General features: G+C 39.8%; 1 protein-coding gene across 2 annotated transcripts in view; it reads left to right on the top strand.

Moving 5' to 3' along the window:
• KLHDC1 (kelch domain containing 1) overlaps window positions 1-16,796 on the top strand; it is a 95,557-nt gene that overhangs the window by 6,560 nt on the left and 72,201 nt on the right. For both annotated transcript variants that reach the window (XM_084885320.1, XM_084885321.1), the window contains exons 2-4: window positions 7,027-7,097; window positions 7,648-7,765; window positions 8,425-8,543. In XM_084885320.1, coding sequence (XP_084741446.1) covers window positions 7,027-7,097; window positions 7,648-7,765; window positions 8,425-8,543 — 308 coding nt within the window. The remainder of the gene's footprint in view (window positions 1-7,026; window positions 7,098-7,647; window positions 7,766-8,424; window positions 8,544-16,796) is intronic.

Raw genomic sequence — 16,796 nt, 5'->3', positions numbered from 1 at the left:
ATATTTTAACATTGCCTCCCCCCACCCCCATACATACCCATACAGGAGACAAAAAGGGTAAAGGTTAGTAAGAGAGTGATGGTGTAAAGGTCGAGTTGAGATAGAGTTGAATGATGCTGTAGTAGAGATTAAAATAGATTGAAGACTAATCCCAATGTAAAATAAAGAAAAAATAAAATGGTACTGGAGAAAAAAAAGGAGGAAAAGGGAACAAAAATGCAAAATAGCAGTAGTAATAGTGATAATTGAGATTGAAAGATATAATAATTGAAAAGGTAAAATCAAGTAAGGAAAAAAGAAAAAAATCGTTTCTTAAGTAAAAGAAGTAAAAAATGAAAATAAAATAAAAGATGTAAAAAATGAAAATAAAATAAAGAATAGTAAAATTAGCATAAAAACATCCAGTAGTGGTCATTCACTTCCTCTGTTATTGTATTTGGCACGCCTGATTCTCGGACCAGACAGTCTTGCAGTTCCCAGCATTCCACTGCACCTCAGTTATTTGTGTCCATTTATTTTTGATTAATTCAAAGAAAAAAAAAAGGCAGTTTGTAATTCAGCCCCTAGGTGGCAGTGTTTCTGGTTTGACCTCCCAGTCTTTTTGGTTGCTCTGGCCTTCTTTCTCTATGGCTCTAGTTGCCAGAGTGCCTGCTGGCTCTCAGACTATCTCTTCTGGCTCCGATCCCACGTTTCCAGGAAGGCAATTTCCTCCTGTAATCTCCCCAGATATGCCCAACGGGGCAGTCCTTCCCTAGTATTCAGAAGCAAGGGGGTGAAGGGGATCAGGCGCCAAGGTGTCCAGATGTTCCGCCCTTGGCGGGACAGCCCTGATTCTTAACAATCTGTCCCATGCCCCTTGGCATTTTAAAAAAGTCCCACTTCTGGGGAAGATTACACCAAAACCAGCACTGGGTCTTGCTGGGCAGGGTTCTGGCTGCAGTTGCAGCCTTCTTTCAGCACAGCTTGGCGTGGGGGCCGACCTGGAACTCCGTGGCTACAGTTGTAGTGGGGTTGCTCGGGAGCGCCAAGGCTACAGATGCTGCCGGTGCAGCAGGGACCCAGAACCCTCACGCTATCCCTGCAAACTCTGACCTTTCCGTGGGTATGTAACTTTCTGTCTCTCTCTGGCTTTTTTTTTTTTTTTTTTTTTTAATATATTTTTTATTGATTTTTTACAGAGAGGAAGAGAGAGGGATAGAGAGTCAGAAACATTGATGAGAGAGAATCATCGACCAGCTTGCTTCTTGCACACCCCCTACTGGGGATGTGGCCACAACCAAGGTACATGCCCTTGACCGGAATCGAACCTGGGACCTTTCAGTCTGCAAGCCTACGCTCTATCCACTGTGCCAAACCGGTTTAGGCTCTCTGGCTGCTTTTAAGATTCTTACTTTGTCGTTGGTGTTTGCCAATTTATAATGTGCCTTGGCGTCGGTCCTCTGGGATTCATTTTGCTTGGGACTCTGCGAGCATCTTGGATTTGTGTGGGTTTTTTCTTCTTTATCTCAGGAAAATTTTCTGTCATTATTTCTTGAAATATGTTTTCCATGTCTTCCTCAGTTTCCTTTCCTTCTGGAACCCCTATTATTCTAATATTGTTTTGTTTTGTATTGTCCCAAAGTTCTCTTAGGCTTTCCTCCTGCTTTTTAATTTTTTTTTTTCCCCAGAAGCTGCTCTAACTGGGTATTTTTTCCCATCTTGTCTTCTAGCTCACTGATGCGATCCTCTGCTTCTTCTAGTCTACCCTTGATGCTTTCTATTGAGTTCTTCATAGTAGCGATATCATTTTTCATTTCTTCTTGGTTCATCTTTATTTCCTCTTGGTTCTTTTTCAATTCGTCTTGGTTCTTCTTCATTTCCTCTTGTTTCTTATTCATATCATCAAATTTCTCTTCCATTATTTTTAGCCATCCTATGATCTTTACTCTGAATTTTTGCTCTGGTAGGTTGCTTGCCTCTAACTCGTTTACTTCCTTTTCTGGTGATGCCTGCTTTTCTTTCATGTGCGGGCTATTTCTTTGTCTCCCCATGGTCTCTCTTTTCAGGATGTCTGGTTATGTGGTATTCCTTCTCCTTTCAGTGGGTGATTGAAGAACTCCCTTGAATCCATGTGTTTGCGCCGATTGGGGCGTCACAGGTCTCCTTTGCTGTGGGTTTTCCAGGCCTCAGAGAAGATCCTCAACTATATGATTTTTATCTTTCAATTTGTTTATGTGATCTATCACGTTTATTGATTTGTGGATATTGTACCATCCTTGCATTCCTTGAATAAGTTTGATGTTATTATTGATAAGCACATGTTGTCAAATTTTTCCTTAATGTTTTCGTTTCTTCTTGTCTTTCTCTTAATTCCATTTTTAGCAATAAACTTTAGCATTTCTTGCATTGCTGGCTTGGTAGTGATAAACTCTCTTAGCCCTTTTTTGTCTGTGAAGTTCCTGATTCCACCTTCAATTTTGAATGATAGCCTTGCTTGGTATAGTATTCTTGGGTTCAGTCACTTGCTTTGCATCACTTTGTAAATTTCATTCCATTCCTTTCTGGCAGGGAGTGTTTCTTTTGAGAAATCTGTTGACATTCTTATAGAAGAATCATTGTAGGTAAGTTTCTATGTCTCTCTGGCAGCCTTTAAGATTCTTATTTTGTCATTGGTGTTTGTCAGTTTAATTATGATATGTCTTTTGGGGTTCATCTTGTTGGGGCTCTATGTGCTTCTTGTTCTTGCATGGTTTTTTTCTTGCCAATATCAGGGAAGTTTTCTGTCATTTCTTCAAACAGGTTTTCTATTCCTCTCCTTCTGGTATCCCTAATATGTGAATGTTGTTTCGTTTTGTGTTGTCCCAAAGCTCCCTTAGGCTCTCCTCTTGCTTTTTACATATTTTTTCCTGTTGCTGCTGTGTTTGTGTGTTTTTTCCTACCTTGTCTTCTAATTCGCTGTTGCGGTTCACAGACTCTTCTAGTTTACTCTTTAAGCCTTCCATTATATTCCTTATTGCAACTATATCATTCTTCATCTACTCTTGGTTCCATTTCATGTTGGTGACATTCTCATTCAGCTCCTAATAATTCTCATTAAGTTGTATGTATTTGTCATCCAGCCGTTTGAGCATCCTTAGAACCATTACTCTGAATTCTTTCTCAGGTATGTTGCTAGCCTCAAGTCCATTTAACTCCCTTCTGGCGATTCCTCTTTTTCTTTCCTTTGGGGATTGCTTTTTTTGTCTTCTCATATTTTCCTATAATGTTTTAATTGTAGATCCAATTGCTTTGCTGCCCAGTTCTTTTGGGGATGGTGCTACTGGTGTAATCTCTCAGGTCTCTTGGGCTTGGTAATTTAATGTAGCTCCCCACTTGAGCTATTTGGGTTCTCTTGATGTGGGCCTGCAAACTGGAGAGGCACAACTGCGGTGTCTAGAAGTCAGCAGCCATGGAGGAGGGTGACCCAATTTTTGCTATCTTGCACCCTTGATTGAAATAACGTGCACCCAGCAGGGCTCACAGTGGCACCCAGGAATCGTCTGTTGGGGTGATGGGGCTCAGGGTCCTGTGCTCTAAAGAGCCATGACTGTGGTGTCCAGAGTTCTGTAGATGTGGGATGGGAAGACTCAGCTTTTGCTGCTGCACCTGTGGTGGATAGGTGCTCACTCCCAGTGGCAGCTCACTGGGGCACTCGTGGTACATTTGCCAGCAAGGCACACTGAAGCACTTTCAAGGGCCCTGGCAGTGTAGCCATGTAATTGAAGCATCTGTGGGCAGGTATCCAGAATGAGTGAATTCAGAATTTCTACTGCTGGGGGTGGGGAGTACACCCATGTTTGTCCAAGATTACACCCAGGGACAGCGCACAGTGGCTCCCATGAGTGCCCTGTGGATAGATGAGCTCAGGGGGCCTGCCTGTTGGAAATGTGCATCTGTGGAGGTGCCTTTGCCAGCTAAGAGCTCTGATGCAATCTGAGGGGCCCTGGTACTGAAGTTGCACAGCTGGGGTGTCCGTGGGCAATTATTCAGGAAGAGGGAATTCAGAATTTCTACTGCAGGGCCACACACCCTTGTTTGTTCAGAATCACACCCGCAGGGTCTCCCAGTGGCTCCTAGACTATGCCTACAGAGTGGTGTGCCCTGGATGCCTGTGTGCTAGAAACGAGTTTATGTGGTGTCTGGAGTTCTGCTGCTCGGAGGGGGAAGATGCACTTACTGCTGCTGAGTGGTGCACCTTTGGAGTTGGAGGTCTCAGGGTTCGTGGGTCTGCAGCTAGTGTAGCAGGATTTTGGCTGGAGTGGCTCCTGGGTTGCTGGGCAGCTCCAAGGCCTGTCTGGTTGGTGGTGCTGATGAGTTCCTAAAAAAGGCCGTTCTCCCCTTCAAGATGGCATGGGTTCTGTGCCAGAGTCACGCAGTCTGGCGAGTGCCCACAGCAGTGGTAGTCTCTCCCTGTCCAAGAGAGCCTGGTCTGTCAGCCCCTGCTGCTCCTACAGGGATTTAACTGTCCCTCACTATTCACACACTCCCCCCACATATCAACACACTCTCCTTTCATCCCGTTACTCACTTTCTCTTCCTCACCTCAGTCCTGCAAACCACCATCTTCCAAACAACATGTCTCCTCCAAAATTTTTTAATTATGCACTTCATTTGTGTTTTTGTATCACCCCCTTTAAAAGAAAAGGGACTTTTCTTTTTAATCAGGCTGAGGTGACCATGAAATCAGTTTAATAGGTATTATTCACTTACTCATTCACTTAATCAACAAACATTCCATTTGCTTTTTATGTGTTAGGCACTGTGCTAGGTTCTAGACACTAAATTATAACAACATAAACATGGTCCATGCACTTATGAAGTTTATAGAGTAATGTGGTAGTCGGAGGTGGGTATGATCCAGACAAAGGACTTTGAAGGGCAAGTACAGGGCTGTATGAAAGCATTTAATAGGTTACTTAATCCTTCAACCTTATTCTGGGATGGGAGAGAAGGGGTATTTAAGCTGTTTCCAAAGAATGAGTTAGTTAGCCAGAAAAATTCCTGGAAGCATTCCATGAAGAGAGAAGAGCATAACTGAAGCCCTATTGCAGCAGGAATTTGCAGAAGTTTGGAAATTGACAGAAAACTAGAGCATAATTAGTGAAAAACAAGATGAACTGGAGGGACAGCAGGTACCAAATAGAACAGACTCAAAAATTTTATCCTATCCTGAGAGCACTAGGGATGAATTGAAGGGACTTAAACAGAGTCATGAAAGAATCCATTTTTGTAATACTTTGGTTATAAAGGAATACACACAAAGATACTGACACAATTAAACCTTAGAATCATACAACTAACTCCCTTTTTTCAAATTATTTGTTTACTTAGTCATTAAGTATGAGTTCCTCAGTGAGACATATGTGGAAGTTGCCTTGGAATTAATAAAATGATTTTCTGCTTTGTGTGTGTGTGTGTGTGTGTGTGTGTGTGTGTATGAGAGAAAGAGAGAGAAAGAGAGAGGAAGGAAATAGATAGTAGTCAAGATACTATTTTTAAAATTAAATATAGCAATGAGAATTTACCTAAATCTATTTAGCATGCCAATAATTTATGCATCATGCAGTATTATAAATTCTTAAACTGCTATCTGTTATATTTGGTTATTTTTTTTTAATATATTTTATTGATTTTTTTCACAGAGAGGAAGAGAGAGGGATAGAGAGTTAGAAACATCGATGAGAGAGAATCATCGATCAGCTGCCTCCTGCACACCCCCTACTGGGGATGTGCCCGCAACCTAGGTACATGCCCTTGACCGGAATCGAACCTGGGACCTTTCAGTCCACAGGCCGATGCTCTATCCACTGAGCCAAACCGGTCCCTGCTGGTTATTTTTTTTAAATTATTCTAAGAAATTATGACAGACTTATGTAAGGATTTGTTTCAACCCCTACTTTTTTTACTTAATAGAAATAATTGTTATTCTATTCTTATTTCTCTTTTCATCACAAATGTCAGAATGCACTCTTCTGTTTATGTTATCAGCTTCTTTAGAGATTATTCAGAGTTATTATTTGGACTAGTTAAATTTGTCTTGAGCCATAGATTCTATATTTAATGGATACCTAGCACTATGCCTTGCACATAGTAGGCACTCAAAAATAAGTTCAGTGAATCAAGGTATTTGATATAGTTACCTTTTTAAAATTTAATTTTTCAATTACAGTTTATATTCAATATTATTTTGTATAAGTTTTAGGTGTACAGCATAGTGATGAGATAATCATATACTTTATAAAGGGTCCTCCACCCAATATTTCCAATACCTACCAGGCACCATACATATTTATTACAATATTCTTGACTATATTCTCTATGTTGTATTTTATATCCCCATGACTTTTATAACTACCAATTTGTACTTCTTAATCCCTTGAACTTTTTCACCCAATCTCCCAACAACTCCCTCTGGAAACCATTAGTCTCTTCCTTGTATCTCTGAGTCTTTTTCAATTTTGTTTGTTCACTTATTTGGTTTTTAGATTTCACATAAAAGTGAAACATTTAGTATTTGTCTTTCTCTGTCTGACTTATTTTACTTAGTACAATACCCTCTAGGTTCATCCCTGCTGTCGAAAATGGTAAGATTTCCTTCTTTTTCTCATACAGAGTTCTTAATTTCACCTTATAAAAATGCCCTTCCTTAATTCCTTCCCTTCACACAAAACATATTCTTCTGTTTGATACTTATTTTCTTCCTGGAAGTTCTACTCTGAATAATAATATTCCTTTTTAAGGTTTAAATCCCTTTTTAAGGTTTAATTGTCCTAAGTCTTTTTCTTGAAATTCATGTACTTTGTATTTTAAACCTTTGTTTGCCAATTTTCTCTTAGAAAATGTATTTTCCTTTTCTCTTTTGATCTAACCTAATTTATATTAAAAATGTTTGAGTCTTTTTATGATTTTGTGTTTCACAATATTTTAATTGCAGTTTTCCCATCCTGAGAACTATTGAATTGTTACTATATATTTAAAAAGCATAATTTATGTATTCTATGTTTTTAGTCTATTGAAGACAATGAAGTATATTTGCCTAATGATGAAATTTGGACCTATGATATTGATAGTGGGTTGTGGTAAGTAATTTTAAATTGCAGAATGTTCATCTTTTAAAAATTGAATTTATTGAGTGGGGTAACATTGGTTAATAAAATAATAGATTTCACATGTACAACTCAATAAAACATCATCTGCATATGGTATCATGTGCTCACCATATGTTATAAATATTTTCATAGACTCAGGGGAATTTAGGACCATACTTAGAACATACTACACCACTTATTTCTCCCTTTCCTTTTCTTTCAATGCTTTATTCTCTTTGGCTATTTATTTCCTCTGCTCCCTTCCTTTCTCCGGTATATGTCCTTTACCATTCCTCACTATTCTAAGGCTGTCTCTGAAGACTTTGTTCTGCTAATCAATTCCCAATTCTGGTGACACATGTGAAGCTGAAAATATATTTACAGTGGCTCTTCTTAGAGTCTTTACAGTATTGGCTACCATTCTATTTTAGTTGTAATTGTCAGTGACAATTTTCATTTAAAAAAAAACTCCTGGAATTCAAAGGGAATTTTAATTTGCTTTTCTGGAAAGTTTTGAAATTTCATATAATTCTTGCTGCAGGACAATGCACCTCATGGAAGGAGAACTCCCTACCTCCATGTCAGGAAGTTGTGGTGCTTGCATTAATGGAAAGCTGTACGTTTTTGGAGGATATGATGACAAAGGATACAGCAATCGAGTAATATTTTCTTTCAATTCAGGCATGCAGCAAATGTGTAATATTTAGTGTACTATTTTATCTCATGAGTTTACAAATATTTTTATGTGTGTGTGTTTTTTTAAAAATTTATTTCAGAGAGAGGAAGGGAGAGGAAGAGAGAGAAACATCAATGATGGCAGAGAATCATTGATTGGCTGCCTCGTGTAATCCCCATACTGGGATCAAGCCCACAATTCAGGCAATGTACTCTGACCAGGAATTGAACCATGACTTCATGGTTCATAGGTCAACACTCAACCAGTGAGCCACACCAGCCACGAGCAAGTTTATATATATTTAAAAAAGAGGATCTATATAGAAAACCTTGTGTTTATGATTATAAGGTTTAGAGTGGAAATGTAGTGGCTGTGCTTTTCTTCCATATCTTTCTGCTACAGAATTAACTATATATTTAATATATATCTATATGGCAAGAAAATGATGGGAAAAGATCTAGTTGAGTATATTTTATATATCATTTTTGCTTCTAAAACATAGTCTCGTTTTCATTAACTCCACAGGTAAAATTTTTACCTTTTAAAAAGAAAAAGTAATATTATTAATTTTAGATAATATAAGTCTCAGATATGGATTCAGTTTTCAAATGCCCTGTTAATGGAATTCTCCTCTTTTAAAAGCTTTATTTTGTTAATTTGCGAACCAGAGATGGAACCTATGTTTGGGAAAAAATCACCAACTTTGAAGGAAAACCTCCCACACCACGTGATAAACTTTCTTGCTGGGTATATAAAGACAGGTAATGCACACCTCATTAACTACATAGGATGATCTGATAGCTTATGGCCAAATAGGGAAAGTTTGAGAGTCTGAATTTTTTTTCATATAATTACAAAGGTTTTTTTTTTCTATCTATCTATCTATCTATCTATATATATATATATATATATATATATATTAATGGTAACAGCTGTTTTAAACTGTGGAAGAGCTAAGTAATAAAAATAAACATGTAGGAGAAAATTTGTTTTTTATTTTTTTTATTTATTTATTTATTTTTATTATTTTTTTAAATAAATTTTTATTGTTCATATTATTACAAATGTTCCTTTCCCCCCCTCCCCCCATCATTGCTCTCCTCCACCGGGTTCCCACCCCTCCCTCTGCCCTTTTCCCACTCCCCATTGTCCTCATCCATAGGTGCACAGTTTATGTTCAGTCTCTTCCCACGGCCCCCTTTCCCCTTTTCCCCAAGAATCATCAGTTCACTCCCCTTCCATACCTCTGATTCTATTATATTCAACAGTTACTATTGTTCATCAGATTTTTTTTTTTAATTTCCTTGGTTTTTAGATTCACTTGTTGATAGTTACGTATTTGTTGTTCATAATTTTTATCTTTGTTTACTTTCTCTTCTGAAAGAACCCCCTTCAGCAATTCATATAATTCTGGTTTGGTGGTGATGAACTCCTTTAGCTTTTTTTTATTAGTGAAGCTCTTTATCTGACCTTCGATTCTGAGTGATAGCTTTGCTGGATAGATTATCTTTGGCTGTAGGTTCTTACTATTCATCACCTTGAATATTTCTTGCCATTCCCTTCTGGCCTGCATGGTTTCTGTTGAGAAGTCAGCTGACAATCGTATAGGTGCTCCTTTATATGTAACTACCTTCTTTGCTCTTGCTTCTTTTAATATTCTCTCTTTGTCTTTTGCTCTTGGAATTTTAATTATGAGGTGTCTTGGTGTGGTCCTCTTTGGATTCCTTTTGTTTGGAGTTCTGTGCGCTTCCTGGACTTGTAAGTCTAATTCTTTCACCAGGTGGGGGAAGTTTTCTGTCACTATTTCTTTCAGTATGTTTTCGATATCTTGCTCTCTCTCATCTTCTGGGACCCCCATAATTCTGATGTTGGTTTGCTTGAAGTTGTCCCAGAGGTTTCTTACATTATTTTCAATTTTCTGGATTCTCTTGCCTTCTAGCTTCTGTGGAGGAGTGTCTTCTGGCTCTTTATGTTCCAAATCTTTGACTTGATTCTTGCAATCTTCCCTTTTGTTTTTAGGACTCTGTAAAATATGTTTTATTTCAGACAATGTATTCTTTATTTCTTGTTGTTCCCTTATCATTTCTTGATGATCTCTTTTCATATCCTCATAGGTCTTATCCATCTTTTCTAGGAAATTCTTGAAAAACCTTATAAGCGTAGATTTGAACTCTATATCCAGACGCTTTTTGTCCTCCATTTCTTTTGTTTGTGATTTATTTTGTTGTCGCATTTCGCAGTTACAGATGGGGCGGGGTTTCAGGGTGGAGCCTGCAGCTTTGGCTTCCGTCAGCCCCGCCCTATGCGGGTCCTTCAGTGCTCGCTGCTGGCGCCTCTGAGAGAAAGGTGCCCTCGATTTTCGCCTGCTGCCAAACAGTCTATGTGCTCTCCCCCAATGAGCCCGGTATTGGGGTTCAGTTCAGTTGGAAGTGGAGTTGGAGGTGGCGTTCAGAGCAGTCTGGAGCCCCAGTCTCCTTCCCGCCAGGGCAATCCTGCGGCACAGCGGACCGTCCCTTCTCTGCGCACAGTGTGCACGCCGCCGGGACCTCCTTTCGCCGCGTCTTCCCCGGGTCCCGCCTTACAGCCCGGCTCCCTATGGATGAGCCTTGGTCTCCGGGGTCTGGCCCAGATCTGGGGTTCAGAGCAGTCGGGAGCCCAGCACAGTCGGAGTGTTTATCTCCTTCCCGCTAGGGAACGCCTGCCAGGCACTCCGTCTCCCCCTCCTCTCTGGCTCCGTCCTCTCTCCGCGCACCGTGTCTCCGTACCTTGGGCTTTTCCAGCTGCTCTGCGCCTCCTTCTGGTTTTGTCCTTGCTTCTCGCTGTAGAATTTCCAGTCAGTCAATCTTCCTGTAGTTCTGGGCAATGTCCGTTTTATATTTTAGTTGTATTTTATTGAAATTGTTGTGTGCGGCTGCGGCTAGGTCTTCACCTGGGCGCAGCCATCTTGGATCCAACAATTTGTTTTTTAAAAAGAAACTATTTAATTAAAACTCTGAATAGTTCACATGGTTCAAAACCATATTAAAAATACTACAGTGAAAGCTTTGGTTCCCACTCCTATTCTTGATTCCCCATGCACAAATAGCTACTTCTAGCCCTGACTGATTTGGCTCAGTGGATAGAGCGTCAGCCTGTGGACTGAAGGGTCCTGGGTTCAATTCCAGTCAGGGGCATGTACCTTGGTTGCGGGCACAACCCCAGTGGGGTTTTTACAGGAGGCAGCTGATCGATGTTTCTCATTGATGTTTCTGACTCTCTGTCCCTCTCCCTTCCTCTCTGTAAAAAATCAATAAACTATATTAAAAAAAACACACACAAAAAGCCAAAACTGGTTTGGCTCAGTGGATAGAGCGCCAGCCTGCAGACTGAGAGGTCCCAGGTTCGATTCCGGTCAAGGGTAGTTACATTGGTTGTGAGCACATCTCCAGTAGGGGGTATGCAGGAGGCAGCTGATCGATGTTTCTCTCTCATTGATGTTTCTAGCTCTCTCCCTTCCTCTCTCTAAAAAAAGAAAAAAAGAAAAAAAAATCAATAAAATATATTTAAAAAAGAGAATTTAAAAAAACCAAACAAAAACAAATAGCTACTTCTACTAATATCTTTTGTACTGTTATGACAGTGGTTTCCAAAATTGTCTGCAATTATAAACTCCTAGGATCTTAAAAATTCCAAAGCACAGGTGATACTCTAGACAAATTAGACTACAGTCTCTGGGCATGAGGTTTTGAACCTCCTCAGGTGATTGTAAGATGCAGACAAGTTTGGAAACCAGGAAACCACTGCCATTAGTGTTACTTCATGCAAATAGAAGCAAATATGTATGTATATATTGATCTTTTTTTACCCTTCTTCTTACATAAATATCTCTGTACACTGTTCTGTACCCTGCTACTTCTTTTAGTTAACAGTATAGACTTGATGATCTTTCATCTTTCTGTATCCCTAGTTAGAAAGTTGGTTCTTGATTTTTCTCTTTTTTTTTGTTTGAAGGATTACAAATAGTAGTAAATATGCCTCCTTCCCCCCCCTAGACTTCCCCCCAGCCTCTTCTACTCCCCAGCATACGCTTTACCTGCTCCCCGCCCCCCCCCGTGTCTTGTATCTATTGATTATGTTTATATGCATGCATACAACTCCTTCAGTTGATCTCTTATAGACCCCCCCCCCCCAACCTCCCTTGCTTTCCCACTGTAGTTTGGCAGTCTGTTCAATGGTTCTTTACCTCTCTATCTATTTTTCCCCCATTTCTTTTCTTTAAAAAATCTTGCAACTGCAGACTAGAAATAAAATATAATAATAAAAAATGTTTGAGTCCAAATTTCAATGTCCAACAGTTCTGAGACCCAGTTTCAATGTCAAATATTTCCTTATATGTACATGTCAGCAATGATATCTGGATGATGGAAGATGGTGGCAACCTGATTTTTTTTTTTCCTTTTGCAGCTGCATAGTATTCTCCTCTTGAATATAAATACCATTGTTTATTTAACCATTACCCTGTTGATTGTTTCAACTCCTTTCTACAAACTATGCTTTAATGAATCTGTGTGTGTATGTGTGTGTGTGTGTGTGTGTGTGTGTGTATACATATCTCATAGATCTATTGAATAGAATTACAGAATTAGATGGTTGGTCAAAAGTTAATGCATTTGTAATTTTGTAGATGTTTAGTTTGCTAAGGCTGCTGTAACAAAGTACCACAAACTCAGTGGCTTAAACAGAAATGTACTGTCTCACAGTTCTGAAGGCTAGAAGTCTGAGATCAAGATGTCAGCAGAGTGACATTGATTAATAAGGTAGATTTCTATGATGTAAGACCTGTAAATCACACTGTATATCCACCACCCGAAGTCATATCTTCTATCACCATATATTAGGCCTCTTTTACCTCCTACCTCCAACACCTTCAATCATGTGGCTTTTATATTCCATTTTATGTAATGTATCACATTTATTAATTTGTGGATTTTGAACCAACCTTGCATCCCTGGAATAAATCCCACTTAATCGTGGTGTATGATCTGTTTAATATATTGCTGGATCTGGTTTGCTAACATACGCCAAAACCGGTTTGGCTCAGTGGTAGAGCGTCGGTCTGTGGACTGAAAGATCCCAGGTTCAATTCTGGTCAAGGGCATGTACATTGGTTGTGGGCACATCCCCGGTAGGGGGTGTGCTAGAGACAGCTGGTCGATGTTTCTCTCTCATCGACATTTTTAGCTCTCTATCCCTCTCTCCTCCTCTCTATAAAAAATCAATAAAATATATTTAAAAAACAAAACAAAACTGTACTAACATAGTATGATATCAAAAAAAGTTGTAGGAAATATTTTAAAATCTGCAAATAATAGGATAACTTCATAGTTTATGTTACTTATTATATTCCAAAAATGAGTGAGATCTCATAATTTTTATCTTTATCTTCTTCCTCTTCCTATAGAACCCCCTTCAGCAATTCATGTAATTCTGGTTTGGCGGTGATAAACTCCTTTAGCTTCTTTTTATTTGTGAAACTCTTTACCTGGCCTTCGATTCTAAGTGATAGCTTTGCTGGGTAGAGTATTTTTGGCTGTAGGTTCTTGCTATTCATCACCTTGAATATTTCTTGCCATTCCCATCTGGCCTGCATAGTTTCTGTTGAGAAATCAGCTGACAATCATATGGGTGCTCCTTTATAGGTAACTACCTGCTTTTCTCTTGCTGCTTTTAATATTCTCTCTTTGTTTTTTGTTTTTTATTGATTATGGTCTCACATAATTGTCCTTATTCCCCCATTCCCATCCCAAACCCCTCCCTAGATATGCCCCTTCCCCTCCCCCCCCGTTGTCCATGGCCACTGGCTAGCTCATATGTATGCACACAAGTCCTTTGGTTGATCTCTTCCCCTTACCCCCACGCCCCCTTATTTTCCCTCTGAGGTTTGAGAGTCTGATCACTGGTTCTCTTTCTCTGGGTCTGTTTGTGTTGTTCATTATTTCCTCTAGATGTGTGAGGTCATGTGATACAAGAAATACCCTTGTAAGAACCTAAACTGCAACAAGCCATAATGGTTATGCTGAGAGGCAAATGAATCAGTCTGTAGTGAGTTCCTTTCTGAGCCAACAGTTCTTTTGCGTCCCAATTTCAATGCCAGATAGTTCCTTATGTGTACATGCCAGCCATGATATTTCAGATCTGGTTGGTGGACAAATGGCAGTAATGCAGGTCCGCCTGTCTCTGGTTTGGTCATGGGCATCCTTCAGCAACCCGTGGCTGCTGTCTGCTGGTATGCTGAGGCGTCGTCAGCATCTTCCATCTCTGAATTGTGTCTCTTCTGTCTTCATGGCTGGAGCGCTTCTGTCTATTGTTCTCTGTTACAGAATTCCAGATGGTCTCGGAGTAGTTCTCTGAAAATATACAAACATATTCTCAACCAAAAGTTAATAAAGGGATATTTTCTTTAAATTTTATTTGGGATTCTTTTCCATTTTTCCCCCCTCAAATGATTTTCCCCTGGCTTGTTTTGTCACCATGTGTGTATTTTCATGGGTATCTTGCTATTAGCGTTTCGAATGAAGGTTAATTTTCTAAAGCACAAATTTTTTAGATGTAAATTATTATCAGGATATATTCCTTACATGATATTCTTCCACTGTCACCCCTTTTTTTACTTTAAATAATAGGAAATTTTTGGAAATTTTATACTGTAGTCTTGACAGCTTTTACATTTTAAGTTAGTTGTGCTACACTATGACTACTTTAGATTCATGACATGTTGTGCAATTTTACCGTGGCCACTTTGCCAATAAGAATTTTTGTTAACCCATTAGGAACAGCTTTTTGAACAGTACAATCAATTTTTTTTTTTTTTTAGAATATTCATTTATTTACATTAGCCACATTACTTTCCTCTGAGAAATTGGCTACCATTCATCTGTCATACTCAACACTCTAGCATCAATCTCATTTATCATGTGTGTATTAGTGGAGTTGATTATTTCCCTTCTTGAGAAGGGCCTGAGCATTCCTGCTGCTAGGTTGGACTTGGATATTAAAAACCCACTTGCCCACACCATGGGTATGAGTCCTCTCAAATAAGTCTTGTTGCAGTGAGAGGGCAGCTGCTGTCAGCCAAGTCTCTGTCTGTTACCTGGGTTCCACTTTGAGCTGTGCGTGGGAAGCGATGCAGCCAAGGGGGCAGGAGACCTCCCTCAGAATGGGAGAAGGTTCAGGTGCCTGCCATGTTGCAGGGGGGGTTGGTAAGGGTCTGTGCCCCACCTCTGTTGACCCTCAAGTTCTCTCCTGATGGCCCCTCTGCGACTGTGCCTGTCTTAGGTTGTTCCTTCCTTGAGGAATCTTACCCGTCTCTGGCTAACCAGCCATCCTCCGGGGCCAAGCAGGGTGATGTGAGGTTTAGTTCTGTCTCCTTGGTAGCCTATGCCCCCATGGGCTCCACACCCAGCACCTGCCTCAGGAACCCCTCACCTGCTGGCGGGGCCCAGGCATTGATCTCATATTTTGGGAACCCATGTTTCTTTCCAGAGAGGGCCCAGCTCCCCCCACTGGGTGGGCAAGAGATCCGTGGTACTAGCCACCATGGTGCTTCAGCCTCGGCATGAACTGAAAGGTCAGGCAACAATTGTGGGCACCTGGACCACAAGAAGAGGTTCATTTTTGGCCAAATGGGCAAGATGGGCCACTATAGAATGCTCAGGTGCCTTCCCAGGGGGCCCTCTGCATAGTGGAAGGGATGAAGTCCTTTCATGTCGTTTTTAAATTGCTGCCAGACATTCAAAGGATTGGTTTGTATGTTTGGGAAAATTGTACAATGTGCTGTTGTAATTCTAAAATATCTAGAACTGTGTTACCTTTGTCTCCAAGCACCAGCAATATATATATATATATATATATATATATATATATATATATATATATATATATAAATAAAATAAAGTAAATGATTTTTTATTGATACCCCATGGTGCGAGGTACTATTATACTATTATAGGTAATGGGGATAACCCAGATGTGGGAAAAATTATAGTGACCTTGTGGAATAATATCATGTAAGGATATTTTTTTGCTCTAGGCCATGGAAATTCCATTTTAAACTGGCCGTCAATTTCTTTTTGTATAGAAGGTCTTTGTTTCCTTTTCTACACCTCTCCCAGGAGGAAGGAGTGATGATCCCTTCCTTTGGTGTCCTCATCAGCTAGAAACCTCCGTTTAATTTTACACACAAAGGAACAGTGGTTTAATTCTGTGTCATACAAAAGGGGAGATGGGTGGTGACCCTTATGTAATTATACTTTTTTGTCCCACCTATGGTCCTCCTGGATGACCAAAGTGTTTGGTGTCATCAGTGACTACTTTGGGCAAGAGGATCACCCCAGGTAAGGGCTCCCACCAGTGAAGGATTAGGAGTTTAAGTCCAGAAATACTTACCCAATAGCCCTAGGTTATTCTCTTTGTCTTTTGCTCTTGGAATTTTAATTATGCTGTGTCTTGGTGTGGTCCTGTTTGGATTCCTTTTGTTTGGGGTTCTGTGCACTTCCTGGACTTGTAAGTCTATTTCTTTCCCCAGGTGGGGAAAGTTTTCTGTCACTATTTCTTCCAGTATTCTTTCGGAATCTTGCGCTCTCTCTTCTTCTGGGACCCCCATAATTCTGAAGTTGGCTCGTTTGAAATTGTCCCTGAGGTTTCTTACATTATCTTCAACTTTCTGGATTCTCTTATCTTCTTGCTTCTGCGGAGGAGTGTCCTCTGGCTCTTTGTGTTCCAGATCTTTGACTTGATTCTTGCAATATTCTATTCTGTTTTTAGGACTCTGTATAATATTTTTTATTTCAGACAATGTATTCTTTATTTCTAGTTGATCTCTTTTCATATCCTCATAGGTCTTGTTTATTTTATCAGCCTTTTCTAGGAAATTCTTGAAAAACCTTATAAGCGTGGTTTTGAACTCTATATCCAGTTGCTTCTTGTCCTCTATTTCTTTTGTTTGTGATCTGTTTCCTTGTCTCAGCATTTTCACA

The sequence above is a fragment of the Pipistrellus hanaki genome (genome assembly GCF_964339955.1).
Source record: "Pipistrellus hanaki genome assembly, chromosome: 1".
In the NCBI taxonomy this organism is placed as follows: Eukaryota; Metazoa; Chordata; class Mammalia; order Chiroptera; family Vespertilionidae; genus Pipistrellus; species Pipistrellus hanaki.
Note: the sequence above shows the minus strand (reverse complement) of the source record. Positions and strands in the feature narration are given on the sequence as shown.